Raw genomic sequence first — 16482 nt, 5'->3', positions numbered from 1 at the left:
AACCAGAGAGGGAGACAAACCATAAGAGATTCTTAATCTCAGGAAACAAACTGAGGGGAGGGGGGAGGGATAGGGTGGCTGGGTGATGGACATTGGAGAGGGTATGTGCTATGGTGAGTACTGGGAATTGTGTAAGACTGATGATTCACAGACCTGTACCCATGGGGAAAATAAAAACTATATGTTAAGAAAAAATTACTGAAAAAAAAAAAGGAATATACACATGAATATCTGTCTACCTATTTATCCATCTCTAAATATATACTTACAAAACTGGGGTTAAACACATACTGTGTTTTACAAAAACCAATTAAGACCAATTGTGTTGAATAAAGCTCTTCCATCTTTCCAACTCAAGAAAAAAACATCAGTTCTCTCATCACATCAGCCACATTTGAAGTACTTGAGGGTTGGCTGGTGGCTGTTGCATTGGAAAGGGCAGAATTTTGAGCATTTCCAGCCCTGAGGAAGGTTCTGTTGGATATCCTTTCTTACAAACTCATGATTCCTCAATCTCCCTCCTCCCCAAGACCACCAACGGGGATGTGACTTCCATCAGCCCCCGGTGACTCGCTCCCAGGAGTACACAGCCCTGAATGAGGACACAGAGCCTCACAGGGTATTAGCTGTCAGGATGAGGCAGGGCGCCTCATCTCCCCCATCACACGGGGAGGCAGAGCTCAGGTTAGAGGGGCAGACATCCCCTTTCCCCCCTTCTCCCTGAGCCCCTGGCTGGCTGCCTTACCCTGGGATAAGCACATGTCCAATAAATGCTTGCTGGATGCCACAGGGAAAAGAGAATTGACCCAACTACTTTTCCTCAGTTCCTCCACCTTACCTCCCAAAATCTTTTTTTTTTTTTGCTATGATAAAATATGTTTCAATTTAAGAATGTTTGCATTTCTCAGGCTTTTCAAGAAACTAACCAAAGCATCCTATTATCCAAAGTTGGGGTATAGTTGGAGCCTGAAGATGTACATGAAAAAACTGAAGTTGACTGGCAAAAACCAAGAGAAAGTTCGAGACTTCCACCTCCTGGCTCATGTAGCACGAGGCAAGTGTGACAGAGGGACCCTCCACATCAGGTAATGGTGGGACCAGGAGTCAACCCATGTGTGACATAATAATAAATACATACTGGTCTCTGCCCCTCAAACCCCCCATTCCTGACACAGATCTCCTAAACCCTGTAATGTCCGAGGGAAAGGGGTGACAGGAGCAGCCCTTTCAACTGTACCTGAGTTCATGCTGATGAGGACTCTTGCTGGGCTCTAGATAGCTTCAGGATGGGGGGCCGGTGGCCAGAGGAGCCGACCATCCCAGATGGGATCAGAAGGTTGGAACTTCCAGCACTGCCCCCTCCCCCCACCCTGGGGTATCTAGGGAGAAAGAGGAGCTGGGGATTGCATTCAATCACCCATGCCCAATCAAACCTCCAGAAAACCCCTAAACCATGGAGTTCTGCAAGCTTCCAGCTAGGGAGCACACCTAGGTGCTGGGTGGCTGGGGCACTTGGAGAAGGCACAGAAGCTCTCAGCTCCTTCCCACCTGCCTTGCCCTAGGCATCTCTGACATTTGACTGTTCCAGAGATGCATCCTTTAGAATATACCAGTGGTAGTAAGGAGGGTTTTCCTGAGTTCTGTGAACTGTGCTGGCAAATATGTGAACCTGAGGAGAGGAGCATGGGAACCCTTGATTTGTGGCTGGTTGGGTCTTCCAATCAGGTCATATGGGTGACAATGTAGGACTTGTGAGGCATGTCAGAAGTGGGGCCAATCCGGCAGGACTGAGCCCTTGGCCCATGGAGTCCATGCCAACCCTGGGTAGTTAGTGTTGGAAGTACTTGGTGTGGAAAACCCACACATCTGGTGTCAGAGGAGTTGGTGTGAGTAGAGAAGACAGTTCTCCTTCAGCAGGACCCTCGGCTGGGCCGGAAGGCAGTGTAATGCTTGGGGACAAGTGCACGTTTTCAAGGCGGGCAAGATTTTATATCACCAGTGTCGTGGAGTTAGTGTGAAGATTGCCTACAATGATGCAGAGTAAATGCCCAGCACGGGCCTGGTACATAGTCACTAATGACAGCAGGCATTGTGGCTGTTTCATTATTATCACATTAAAGGTACTTTTCAAAAATGAGATGAGATTAAGTGTAACAACACTCTCCAAAATAGAACATGGTCTGCAAACCTACCGGACTACGGCCCCACTCTGCGGATGAGAACGCAGAGTTCTGGAGGTCGACGACTCACCTGAGGCTGGTGGAGAGGAAGGTGGGCAGGCAGGGAGGGGTCTCTTGGCCCAGCCATCGGATCATTCACATCCTCTTGCCCCTGCTCTACTCTACCTCTCCACTGGGGCCCTGGGCGGCGGAGGGGTTCTTGCCCATGGATTTGGTTACCTTTCTGTCAGTCCCACTGCTCCAGCCCCGCCACCAGCCCCCACTTACAATGTTCATGAGTGTGAGCAGGTACTTCTGCACGTGCTCCTTCCCATGGAACTGGACCACAGAATCATCCACGCCCAGCAGGACCTCGATGTTGTAGTCACCGTCAGTGGCATGCCTTCGCGCCCTGTGCCTCGAGCCATTGACACGCTCCTCCAGGACACCCAGGGCGCGGCTGAGGTTATCCAGGCTGCCCGGCGGAGCTCCTGGAAGGACAGAGGACACAGTCTGCAGTAGCCCAGGCTCACCAGGGACATCTGAATGAGGCAAAACACCATGTGGGTGCAACTCGGAACCAGCCTGGCCATTGCCTTGGTGAAAACTCACACAGTACCCAACAATCCCCATTTTACAGAATGAACTGAGGTTCTGGAGGAACAGAGTGCATGCCAACTGGGCTCAGTACCAAGTCCATGGCCATCACCGAGCCCGGGTCTGGCACCCAGAGATGAATGGAGAGGCTATAAAAGTACTGCTGGGAGTGGGCATGGCCAGTGTGAGCTCTTTTCACCCATTCACACACTCAAATGCCTGAGAACAGCTGCCCAGGTGCCAAAGGGCTGGTCTCCCCAATGTGGCCACCACATTATAACCAGGAAGACCAAGGCCCAGCCCTGGCGGTGTGTGTTCCATGGTGTCTCGCTAGGTAGCTCCTCTTCTGGAACTTTCCTCCACTGAAGCAAGGCCCTTTATCTGTTGGCCAGGCCCACCTGCCCCCCTCCAGGGTCAAGACCTCAAATGGGCACCCCTCCCTGGGTGAACTGTGCCTACCCCTAGCCACAAGCCAGGGAGATGGGTGGTTACTTGACTGAATTGTGCAGGGAACCAGGGCCCTCTACTGACAGCTTCCTCATAGTCTGCCTGGGTGGGGGAAGGGGCCCAAGGGGCCTCAGTGAAGGGTCCCAGAAGGTCATCTCGATGTCTGCCTCAGCTCTCTTCTCCTTGCCCTCCACGCACTAGGCCTGGAGCCTACCCTGGACCAGAGCTCAGGCTCCCAGCCCTTCCCTGCCCCCACCTCTCAGGGTGGCAGCTGAACTGACCAGGCTGACCTTTGTCACTGCTGGCAGTCCCAGACCACATCACCTGCTAAGTCCCAGTGCGAAAGCCTTCTGGAAGCCCCCTACGTCCCTGTACTGGACTCCATGTCTGTGCTGGGGCCCTGACCCCAGGGTCCTGCTTTTCCTTGGTATTCCCAGACACCTGCCCTGGGGAAGGGCCTAGGATCTCAGTTCTTCATGCCATCACCCACCCAGGGTGTGGTATCTGGTCCCTGTAGCCCCTGCAGCTGGAGGTGGGGTTGATGCCCCCTGCAGTACCACTTCTCTATAAAGAATCTTCCAGAATAATTCTCACTTGTCCCAGAAGCCTCTCATCTGCTACCTCCTCCAGATGGGAGCAGGAACTCTCTGTCCTTCCCAGTGGCACACGGCAGATGCTAGAGGCAGAACAGGGCCTCTGAAGGCAGCGTCGCAGCTCAAAGTCAGGCGAGGCAGCCCGCCCTCTGGTCCTGCCCCACCACTCAGCCCTGTACACGGGTCTCCGCAGCCAGGCCTGACAAACGGGCCTCTGTGGTGTGCACAACTGTGCCCACTTTACAGACAGAAAGACTAATGGAACTCCAGCCCAGCTGACTCACCCAGGAGCTCTCGCCTCTGCACCTGCTGTCTGTTAGGTCTGAGGCCCAGAGCTGCCACCTGGCCACAGGACAAGCACCAAGGAGGGAAAGTGGGGGTGAAGGTTAAGGAGATGAAACAGAAGCAGAGCCGGAGGGCTCTGACAGAACTAAGCTGGGCCAGGGCTGAGCGGCTGCTTGCATCCCGGTACTTCCTCGGGGGTCCTTGTGCCCCCTGCCCCAGGCCTGCCGCCTCCTGGGGCACGCTGACATGCAAATGCCAGGGAGCCCTGCAGGGGCGGGGCTGGGGGCTGGGATGGCAGGCGGGCAGGCAGCGCCTGTGCAGAGCTGCTCATTCTGCCGGCTGCCTGGCGATGATTCAGGACCATCCATGCCGCTCCCAGAGGAGACACCAGCTACTTAAACCTGACAGGGGGTTTGAGGAATTGCTACTCTATTTTTACACATTTATTTCTTTGCATTTCCAACAAGCAGGGACAGCTCACCTTCAGAACCACCTTGGGAGGCAGAAAAATGGTAATTTCCGTTAATAAAAAACAAACTCTTCCCTTAGGAAGAGGCTAGATGTTCCCCTCTGCCCCTGTCAAGCCAGGGGTCACTGATGGGTGGTCCCCAGGGCAAAATCAGACCACAGAGGCACGTATTAGGACCATGCGGTATTTTAAAAATACCTTATTTGGTTGACAGTATTTCAAAATCGGGAGAGTTCATGTTGAACAAAATCTGGAATAGCCATCTTCTGTTGAGGAATCAGGACATGGGGTCATGGGGTTGGGGGGAGGTGACGGGCAGGTAACACTGGGCTGTGGATTGGCATGACACACAGGGCCCATGTCCCCAGGCCACCTGGCCTGCTGCCCTCCTGGCCCCTGAAGGTGTCAGGGAGCTGCCATGTGGTGCCCCCCGTTCCACTGTTCCCTGCGCTGGGGTGGGGGGTGGGGTGGAGGGGTAAAGGGGCTGCCACAGAGCCAGAGCTGGCTGGGACACATCCTGTAGCTGTTTCTGCCAACCAAGCACAGTGTTTGGCTCAATTTATGTTACGGGTCCATTAAAAACAGCAATGTGTCCTAAAGATGCAACAGAAATGACAATTTTGCCCCAAGCATAATTATTACTGTTCTGGTTGTTACTTTAATCATGATGACTTAGGGGTGTGACTTGGACATGATGCTCTAGAACACCTTCCCCCAAGACGCAAGCCCTGTAGAGATGCCCCAAAGCCCGAGCTCAAAGTGTAGTTGAGGAGAAAGGTGTGTGCCCTGCCCTGCAGTGCGGCCCCTGGAAGCCTCAGCCCTGCTCAGGCCTGACAGGACATGGGAGCGGCTCCATGACCAGCAGGGTCCTCCAAGTCCCCAGGCCCAGGGCCACACAAGCAGCCAGGCTAACATTCCTTCTACCCTGTCAATCTTGGATGTTTCTTCCATTTCCCGACAATGGGCTTAGTCCTGGAGCCCAGGTCAGGCAGAGACTCCGACCACACTCTGGTCCTAGGCAGGCCTGTCCCCCACGCCAAGTCCCGCTGCAGGGAGCTCCAGCTCCTGTCTGGTCCCAGGTCAGCTGCCTAGGAATTCACTGACACCAACACTGCTCACCTGGCCTGAAGGCCTCTGCTCCTCTTAGTCCCTCAGTGTCCGGGGGCATGGTGTTGTGCTCTTTGCCACTCTCCCCTCTGTCCCCTGGAGCTCCTGCATGTCTACAGCCTGAGTGCTAAGCCACAGTGACACAGAGCTCAACCCGCCCTCTGCTCCATCCCTCACTACTGGTTCAGGCCAGGATAACAAGCTGCCAGCACCACTCATCTCCTGCGGAGGCAGGACGCCAGCCCTACCCTAGCCCCTGTTGCCCTCTCTACACTGCCTCCCCAACGAGAAGCTGCTGGTCTCCATGGGTGGCTGCTCCATGAGAGACAGAAGACAGGATCCTTGCGGGTCGAGGCTCCCCCCTGACTGGAGGCACCTGTGGCAGGGCCCCATCTTTCCAATGGGTAACAACAGGGATTTTAGTTCCCAGCATTCCCTGTGCCAGGGGACCCTTCTGCCTGGCAGCTGGGGCTTTTGATGCTCATGTTGCAGGCAGAGGATGACAAGGCAAGAAGCTTCCAAGAGCTGTCCCCAGTTTTCAAGTCTCCAGAGGGGATCAAGCAGGATGCCTCAGAGGATCAAGGAAAGGACAGGATAAGGGAAACAGAATTGGATCCAAGGAATCCCAAAGCACCTGTCCTCCATGGGAATCAGTGGGTCACAGCGGCCAAGCTCATTCAAGGGCTTTGGAGCACAAGCCCCGCATCAGAGGGTGGCCTCAGGCACAAACCTCTGCTGCCCCAGCAGCCCTCTGATCCCCACTGCAAGGAGAAGGCTCCTCACTGTCCTCCTTTCTGTCCTCCTTTTAGCATCTAGGAACCCCAGGAGCAGAAAGAGTAAGTGACTGAGACAAGCCACACAGCCAAGGAGAAGCTGGGGCCCAGCTTGGGCCATGGGATCCCATGTAATTAACAGGCCCCGGAACCATCCCCACACTTGGGGTTGGCTGTGGGAATGGGGATGGCTTGAGGAAACCGAAACTGGTAGAAACAGACATGTTTAGCCTGGAGAAGAGAGCCCCCTGGGGCCTGCAAAGGCCTCAGAAGCATTGCTGGGGAGATGCTGATTCTGTAGGTTCAAGGGTTTTTTGTGTGTTCACAAATCCCACAGCCAGGACTGTGCCACACTGACCTATTCACCTGGGCCATGCTTCCCATGGCTGTGGCTGCTCCCCAAACTGAGCACTCCCCACCAAGCCCAGCAGGAGCCCCTCAAAAGGCCCAGAGGGAAGGAGGTCTGTGGTCCTCCTGCGCTGGCCTCAGGGACACGTGTGGTCCTCATCTGCCTCCCCCAGCTCGCATATCTCTGGGGGGATGGGGTGCACAGAGCCTTCAGATGACACTTCTCAGTGACAAGAGAAGACTGCTGTCCCCTACTTGTAGAATCATTGTCCCCTCATTTCTCACTGGACCTGCTCCCTCTCATCTTTCAGGTATCAACTGAAATGTCACCTCCTCAGGGGAACGAGGCATATTTCATCCTAATTAAGCTAGGCTCTCCCCTCCCGCAATGTCTCTCTGACAGCATCTTGTTTTTTCCTTCACAGAACACCCCACCATTTGCGGTTCTAATCTCATTTGTGAATCTGCTTGGGTGCTAAGGGCCTCTCCCACCTCGGAGAGAGACCCCCAGACAGGGGCCATGGGGTCTTGTGTGCCTGTTTCCCGAGTGCCTGTCAAGTCAAGGCAGGGCTGGGAAGGAAAGGAGCCGGGGCAGAGAGGCAACGGGAGGGAGCCCAGCACCCCGCAGCAGGGTTCAAAGGAGAGGCAGGAGCAGCGGGGCCAGGGAGGCCAGACAGGGTGGGGGCAGCAGGAGCAAAGGTGAGGTGACAGGCAGAGGGGCAGGAGCTGAAGCAAAATCCAGCTGTAAATTACTCACACTTGGCAAAGCTAAGATAAAACAGCCCAGGGGGAGTTAAGACGAAGGGGGCAATGAGAGGGGTACCATGTAATTGCCAACAATAACAATAACAATAACAAAAAAGGGGGCCTAATGATATTTATGAGATAAAATATAATCCGAGGAATTAACAGGACAAACCCATCAACAACGCATTGAAAAGATATAAAAGGTAGGAAACTTTATGCACCTAACAAAGTTTCAACCTGTTTCCTAAGGAAAAAGAGACAAACCGCAGTTCTGGGTGCATTTTTATACATTTATTCCAGAAAACAATAGATGAATTAGATTAAACATCAGGTGGCTGTCGGGGATCTGCATGACTGAGATGGCCTAGTGCTTAAGCCCAGCAACCTGAAAACGTGCCCTTCCCAAGCACACACAGGACAAGTCCAAATGTGACTATGTATTAGGACAGCAGGAAAACTCAAAAAGCAAGTCCACAGTCACCACCACAAGATAAAATAGGAGAGAAAAAAAGAGGAAATGGCCCCAAACCCCAAACACCAGAACACAAAGGATAGAAATTCTAATCGCCGGCTCAGTTTAGGAAACCAGAATAAATCTTAGAAAAAAATTGAGAAAGTAGCCAAAGAAAAGCCCAGAAGGCTTTATAGGAATTTTTACCAAGCCTACAGGGGAGAGATGCTTCTCATCTGATGTGCAATAGGTATGTGAAGGCCCAATACTTTTCTTTCTAGCTAGGAAACAGAATGGGGGAAAGGGCTTACCAACAATAGCAACATAGCCCATGAAATAAACAAAAAGAACAAGTGTATAAAGACCACACAAAGAGTAGCATGACATAGTCTACGACTCTCCAAAAAGACGAAGGAAGACCTCAATAAACAGAGACACAATAATGCAATCCTGGATGGCAAGCTGATTCTCCAAATCCGTGTACAAATTTAACATAATCTCCATCAAAGAATTATGAAAACCCATCAAAATAACCAAGGTGATTCTCCTCCAAATCAATCTACAAATTCAACACGATCTCCACCAAGGAATTATGAAAACCCAACAACATTACTCTCAAGATGTAATTGGAAGATTATATGAGAGAAGAGCCAGAAAAATCTTGAAGATCTTGAAAAATAATAATAATGGGGACATACTTCCTATTCAAATTAACTGAACACATTACGAAGTATGTTCACACTGTTTGTATGTTTAATATGTTAACATGTTTAATATCACAAAACATTAGTTAGTACATAGTGACACTGGTGTCAGGATAGATCGATCGATGGTACTAAATGCATGGGATGCCTGGGTGGCTCAGTTGGTTAAGCATCTGCCTTTGGCTCAGGAACCATGTCAGAGACCCACATCAGGCTCCCTGTTTAGCCTGTTTCTCCCTCTCCCTCTGGCCCTCCTCCCCACTTGTGCTCACTCTCTTTCTCTCTGTCAAATAAATAAAAATCTTTTAAAAAATGTTACTGAATCCAAAGTCCCGACACAGATCCAAGCATAGGAGGGACTTCTGGGTAGGATGAGAGACTGAAAATAGGCGTCCAATTTAGCTCCTTCCTAGAACCCCACTACAACTTTGGTAAAGTGATTTTTTTTTTTTTTTTTAAATCACAAGACTACAAGGACAAGGAGAGCAGCTGAGGAAAAACTAACAGAACTGTTGGAGGCTGGAAAGCAGATGGTCTCGTAGTAATGGACTTCGTATATCTGAGAAAGTTGAATCCCAAGCTGGCAATGAGGAGAATTAAGAGACTCTCCAGTCTGTGTCATAAAATTCACCACAGGCACCAAGCCCTTCTGGATGTGGGAGTGAAGGGCGGATTGAAATAAATAGGACTAGTTGGTGGCTGAGGCCAAATCCCCTGCCCATACACCATGCCCAAGGAACAGCCCTGATAACTAACACTGCCATCAGTCTGGGAGCTCCTTCTCTCAGAAAGGTGGAAAAGAAGTTGTCTCTGGGCTGCAGGCACCAGGTGTGGTTGAGAGCAGAGGCACCAAATGAAAACCAGGAGGACCAAATCAATGTTGAGGCACTAGCCCCCTTCCACAATTCACCCCCAAAATGCGGGAGGTCAGGCCTTTCCTGTCCGAGCAGGACACTGCAAGGGGTCTTCTCTAGGCAATCTAGTCAATCAAAAACTGAAAGGTAGTATGGTGGTCCAAGGTTCGCTGTGCCTACATGCATCAAGCTCCTACTCACTTCCTTTGTTGCCCAACTTTACATGTGAATGGATGGCCAGGGATCACCGGGTCTCCTGGGGGAAGCCCCAGATGTGGCAGATGGAGCCAAGATGAAGCAAACAACTCACAGGAGGAGGAAAGTGGAGGGAAAAGAGACCTACGGGAAGGTGGGGGGAAATCTACCATCGGGAACCTCTGGGAAGAGAGCTAGGAGAAGATGTTACTTATATCTATTAAACAAGGACAGGATGGGAAAAATAAAAAGGGTCCTTTGAGATTAAAACCATTTCAGCAGAAATGATAAACTCAGTAGAAGGACTGGAAGGTAAAGCTGAGAAATCCCCTGGCTGGTAAAACAATAGAGGACCAGACCGGAGGAAGATGATCCGTACAAAAGAAGTTTCATAAAGACAGAAAAGGAAAAACAGAGAGGGGAAAGAAGTCATGAAACAATTCAAGAAATCTCACAATGGGGAGGTGTAAGGGCCCAGCTAGTACCCAACACCATAGATCAAAGTAGACCCGCACTGTGGCTCAGAGTCATGGTATTCCAGAACACAGAGAAGATTCTGCATACTGTCACAGAGAATGGGAAGTAACTGGGGGAGGCAGTTACAGGGGGCACACAGAGCACTGGGATCAGAATGGCTTCAGACTTCCCCAAATTCAAAGAGGAACACAACAGCACAAAGCCTTCAAAAATCTGAAGCAAGACTATTTCCCAACTAGGATCCTATACTCACACAAATTCTCCATCAAGAAAGTAGAATAAACACATTTCCAGACACGTAAGTTCTTTAAAGTGTTATCGGTCTGGCACCCTTTCTCAAGAAGCTCCTGAAAGATGCCCTCCTTTAAGGAAATGGAAGATGGGAAACAGGAGACCCAACACAGGAGATAAGGAGGGAATCCCTTGGAGGATGAGGGAGTGCTCCCAGGACAGCAGCACTGCAACAGATGTGGAGAGAGCTGAGCCATCCCACAGCAGTGTGACCCCAAAGACAGCCGGGTATCATGAAGAGCCCCCCACCCCCCAACTTCCATTAGACCATCTTTTTTTTTTTTTTTAAGATTTTATTTATTTGACAGAGAGAGAGATCACAAGTACAGAGAGAGGCAGGCAGAGAGAGAAGGGGAAGCAGGCTCCCTGCTGAGCAGAGAACCCACTGTGGGGCTCAATCCCAGGACCCTGAGATCATGACCTGAGCCAAAGGCAGAGGCTTTAACCCACTGACCACCCAGGCGCCCCCGGGCCATCTTCTTAAACCAAGGACAGAACGCCCAGGAAGGCTTTGCCAGATTCTCATGAGGATTTGGCTTGTCTTGACCATGTGCTCCTAAGGGTCTCTCCCCTGATGCTCTGCTGAGCGCATGCGTGTCCCTCACAGAAGTTCTCAGCTTTTCTCTGAGAGTGGGAGGCAGCCCCTTCCCTCTGGCCATACTTCTGCTGCATGTCCAGTGCCTGGTCCACACCTCATTCTTGCTAAGCACCCCAGTGTGAAGAGCCCCATGTTGCCCAAGCCTCACTGGTGACCTTGCCTGCAACTTCCCCAGAAGGGGACTTGTCAACTCCCAGGGAAGGGGAAGTCAGACCACGACCCAGAGACCATTCTCACTTCCTCTTAGAGTCTCCATCGGCGGGGGCCAGTGCTGCCCTGTCCTTGCACAGCTGGCGTGTGCTTGCCCTCCTTTGTAATATTAATCACTCTTGATACTCATTTATATGCAAACTATAAGCAGCCAATCAAAAAAATAAAATAGTAAACAAAACTAGTAAATAACACGGTAGTAGTTTGAAAGCCAGGGTTGGTAACTGGTGGGAGTGGAGCAGGCGTGGACATTCTGGTACCATTCAGTCTAATGTGTAAGAGGCCCTGGCGGCCAGTAACTTCACTTTTATCTATGACATAAAGACACAGGATAGCTATAGGATATCCCAGGCCCATCCTTGGAGAAACTGTTGCCCTGTGGGCCATTTTTCACTGCCCTAGGCAAGGTGTGCAGACAGGCATGCCTCTTGAAGTCCTTAAGGAAGCAATGCTTGGGCAGGTTTTGGGGAGTTTGAGGCAACCTGGCTGTCATCAGAGGGCAAGAGAAGGGACAGAATGTGGCAGGTGCACGCCACACAGTGCTATGCAGAGATCAGAAGTTCGGCATCCACAGACACGACAGAGGGATCTTGGAAAGAGAGTATCAAGTGCAGAAAGTAAGAAACAGCGAGATGTACAATGCAGCACCATTCAGGTCAGTTAGACACACCCATACTCAAGCAAGGATTTTGCAAAAATACACAATGACCGAAGGATAATCTATGACCACCTTAGAATGGTCACTCCCTGCAAGTGGGGGAGGAGAGGGGAACAAGCCTGTTGTGCAGAGAGGTGGTTTCTTTTTTTTAATGATGTTGGGACAACTGGTCATAGATGGAGGAAAAGATCAAATCTTGGCCTCAGGTAGTAAGCAAAAACAAATTCCAGGTGGACTGATGGCCTGGGAGATTGAAAATAAAGTCCCAGAAGTGCCAGAAGATAATTCAGCTAAATGTTTTTTTATGATCTCTGTGCTGGGCAGCCTCTGGACTCCAAGGCCGAGGCCAGTGTGCGGTCCAGGTCCTCTCCATAATTGCCCCCGCCTCTGCTGGGCAAGCACACAGGCGGGTGGACAAGCTCACTGGGGGGCCTGCTGCTGCCCATCCATTAGGTACATGGATGAGAACCAGTATCTCTCCCTTCACAGTGCTCAGGAGCTCCCAAAGCCCAAATCCTGATGAGGAGGACTGTAGGCAGTGTTCTGAATAAGCAGAGAGTGACACTTGCAGAGCTAGACCAAGGCCCTCCTGCTGCAAACACCAGGCCCTAGCATGAGTGGCAGGCCAGGCCCAAAGGACCAGAGTCCTGGGCACCTGCAGCCCGGAGCCCCAAGGACCATGCTGGAGCCCCTACTGAGGGGAGGTCATCGGGAGGAAAGTCATCCCCCCCATTTGTTAACAACCTCAAGACAAGCCCTCCGTGACTGCAAATTCCCCTAAAGATGATCATTAAGATAAAATATGTTTATGTAGACGCATAATCAGGACACAGCAAAAGGCCTGCTTGGAAGCAGGCAGGCTCTTTGGAGGCTCTGGGAAGCAGAAAGCAGGCTCAGCCCCGAGGGGACCATCAGCACAGGGCCCCACTGGTGAGCTTTATTAAAAGAGGCTCATTAGGATTATTTCATCCCAGCCCTTTATAACTTTATGACCAAATCGGAATTAATTTTTTGCAATGCCAGCAGGCACAGCTCATCCAGTGTCTTTTTTATGACTCGAGGTGGAGGGGAGGCATGGGAGGGGCCCCGGGGGCTGAGCCAGCCCCTCAGTGCTCCTTCATCAGGGCTGCATCTGTAACAGCTGCTTAGGACTCTGGGAGACAAGAGCTGGGAGGTCCATAAATTGCCTTAAGTCCCCGGCCTGCTTACTTTTGTGGAGTTTCAGGTCGGAAATGGCAGAGAAGGGAAAAGAAATTTCTCTTGGCTTCTCCATCGGGAACTATCCTCAGAATGTGCCCTCCCAGGGTACTGGGCAGCAGAGGCTCCTCGGTGGTGGACATGGAATATCCCGGCTTGCCTGGCACCCAGCTGCCCGGCTGAAGATTATGGAGCGGCCTGCATTGAACCACACAACAATCTGCTTCTCCTTTAGGTACTGCTCCTTGATTTTCCTTTGATGAACCACCCTTGCCACTCCCAGGTCACATGGCTCAGGGGGAGCCAAACCCATGAAGCCCCTACCCCAGAAATACCCACATGGCACAGGCAAGCCAGTGAATCCTGATGCCAAGCAGAAATGAAGAGAACAGGTGACACCATTTAGTTCCTGAATCCAGTCATGCCTGAAGCTGTCACATTCCTAGGCTTTCTAGCTCTGAGACAGTTCATTTGGATTTCTGTATCTTATAGCCATAAAAATCCTAAAAGGTACCGCCCTACACACACATGTGTAATCACATGCACTGTCAAAAGTAAGCCAGACACCACTGATTTTGTAGCCATACGCCTTCAGACGATTAGCATCAAATGGTGCCACTCTGTTGCACCTCCTCTGTTTGGAGAGAGCCCAGTGCAGAGAGAGCAGGGACAGGGAAAGTCCACTGTGGATTTAAGGTATGTAGCCGAGGGAAATGGGTCAAACTCTGGTTTGGCCCCCATAGATATGTGTCCTTGGGAAGTGAGAGGACCTGCCAGATGTGTATGGGGCTCTGGCAGAGGTGTTGAGATCACTGAGGTCGGGCCCAAGCCAACAGGGCCATGCTGAACAACCAGGGGCCCAAAGCCCCTCCCAGGATCCCTGTAGCAGCACCAGGACCAAAACAAGAGCATAGTCCAGCTCTCCTGCTACAAATACCCTCAGGCCCCAGCTTGAGGGGCCCACCATCTGCAGCCTTCATACAGAGGGCCCCAAACGCCCCCATCCCAGCTCTGTATCCCAGCCACAAGGCCTCAGCTCCTCCATACCTGCCCACTCACCCCACATTACCCTCCTGTCAGCCCCAGAAGCCCATCTATGCCCCAGGGGTGTACGAGGGCTCCTTCAGCAATCAGGTCCCTGGGGTCCAGGAAGTGAAAGCCTACTGCCCTGGCGAGCTCCCGTGCACAGCCACTGCAGGGCAGGTCCGTGGGACCAGCTGGAGTGTCCAGGGCACCGAACATCCTCTCTGTGGGCACTCAGCCAAGGGAAGGGGAGCTAGCCCTAAGTTCCCTCCTCACCGCCGCTACTCAGCACACAGCGGCCAGATGGCAGGATACAATGGAGAGACTGGCAGATCGCTTAATGAAAATATTTACTGTGAACTTCAGAACAAAACACAGACACCCACAGGTCCCAACAGAAGGGAGGATTCCCGGGATTTCATTTTCAATGTGGGAGAAGTGGGAGAGTGGGAGGCTGGCGAGTGGGATGCTGATGGTCAATGAGGGGGCCACGGGCCTGGCGCCTCCACCCCCACCCCCATGCACCTCTTGTACAAGCACATCAGAAGCAGGGAAATCCCATCACCAGGTCCCTTCACGCTCCTGAGCCCTGAATTTGGACATCCGGCAGGACATCCAGCCTGTCTTCCTGGGAGTGATGCCCAGGAGGCCCTCAGCCGCTCCCCCCCAACAGAATTCCAGGCACCTCCACCACCCACACCCACACCTCCAGCGGCACCCCCGACCTCAGGCCATGACACTGCATGCACCCAGGCCCCAGGCAAGGGGAGGGCCTGCTTCTCCCCGACCCACAAGGTCTGCTCCCTCCTCACCCTCAGGGTCCCTGGCACCTGCCCCCACCCCCTCTGCCTTGGCCCTAAATCACGCCTCCCTAGGAACCAGCTCCTCATTGGTCTTCAGACTCTTCAAACCAAGTTCCAAGGCATTTCTCTTCAGCTGCCAACCTCAGATCCCTATGTGGAGCCCCATGTCACGCAGAGTGGGTGAGAACGAAGCAGGGAGGGGACCTAGTGCTTTAGTGGGGGCTTGGTGCCAAAACACATGCAGGAGGGGTGCGATGCTGGCCAGACCCGCCAGAGGCCCTCTCAGGCCAGACCATGATTGAGATGCAGGAAATCACAGCTGCCTCCCTCAGCCCCAGGATGGTCCCCTGCTCCCCCACCTCTCCCTGCACCAACCTCTGCTCCCCCTCCAGGGCCAATCACATGGAGGGGATGGGGCCAAGATCTGTGGTTCCTCCTGGCTGACCCCAGAACTCAGGGTGGCAGTGGACGGTGGGCCACGTGGTACCACCCAGCCACCCTCTTAAGAGAAAGACTTCTCCAGACATCCTCATCAGCAGCTGGATGGGGAAAGGCCCCTACTGCTGACAACGAAGAAGGCATCAGCAACAGGGAGTGCCAGGGTTTTATGGACATCCCTGTTTATTCTCCGCAGCAGCCCCGTGGGTCAGGAAGAGACTCTTTCTGATGTAGATGGAGGAGCACGCTTGAGAGGGTGACACTCAAACCCATGGCCTCACGGTAGCATGGGGCGGTGGGGAAGATGTCTGACTCCAGCATCCAGCTCAGCCCACTGCACAGGCCTCAGATGGGGCCATTCATAGCCAGCTGCACTGGGGAACAGTAGCTAACAGGCTGCTCTAAGGGTCAGGGGGCCCCCACCAAGCTGGGGACCTCATCACAGACCCATAGCACCATGAGCCTGCAGACCCCTGTTCTGTCTCATCCTGTCCACTTTCAGCCCCAAGGTGTTGGGCTCTAACAAGGACCTGGAGAAGCGAGAGTGTCTCAGCTGGCTCAGCACCCCACAGGACTCGAGCCTTGTGTTGCTGGTGTCTTGCTATGAGCTGGAACTGTAGATGCTCTACGTGACATGCTGACAGTAGGAGGGAGACACGGAGGGTCCATTTTCAGGGCTACTGTGCACACCGGTGGCCTGCACGGCTCTAGGGGCTGGGGGTGCCCTTCACCTTCACATAGGATTCCACTCACAAGCATGTGCCCTGGGAGGTGCACACTCACAGGGCCCTTGCACTTATTAACCCCTGGCAGTGGACACACAGGAACACAGACTGGAAGATCCCAAAGACCCCTCACAGGGCAAGTTGAAGGGGGCAGGATTTCTACCAGGAGAGATGGCCCACTGACCGCTGCTCCTCATGTCTGTCCCTGTCTGGAGCCTGCTTAAGGAGCAGGAGTGACCAGGGACTGTCCCTGGCCCTCTCCACTGATGCGGGGGCGCAAGGGGGTGCAGTGGGTCGGCCTTGAGGGAACTGCATCTTACTGATGGTCCGCGG

At 52.6% G+C, this 16482-nt stretch overlaps 1 protein-coding gene across 1 annotated transcript in view; it reads right to left on the bottom strand.

The window, feature by feature from the left end:
- ADAMTS2 (ADAM metallopeptidase with thrombospondin type 1 motif 2) overlaps positions 1–16482 on the bottom strand; it is a gene marked incomplete at both ends in the record, with an annotated part of 216512 nt that overhangs the window by 85052 nt on the left and 114978 nt on the right. Inside the window, one exon of the mRNA XM_080804804.1 lies at positions 2448–2650. Coding sequence (XP_080660930.1) covers positions 2448–2650 — 203 coding nt within the window. The remainder of the gene's footprint in view (positions 1–2447; positions 2651–16482) is intronic.

Source organism: Martes martes (assembly GCF_963455335.1).
Source record: "Martes martes genome assembly, chromosome: 5".
NCBI classification, from domain to species: Eukaryota; Metazoa; Chordata; class Mammalia; order Carnivora; family Mustelidae; genus Martes; species Martes martes.
The sequence above is the reverse complement of the archived record's forward strand: the minus strand, read 5'-3'. Positions and strand labels throughout refer to the sequence as shown.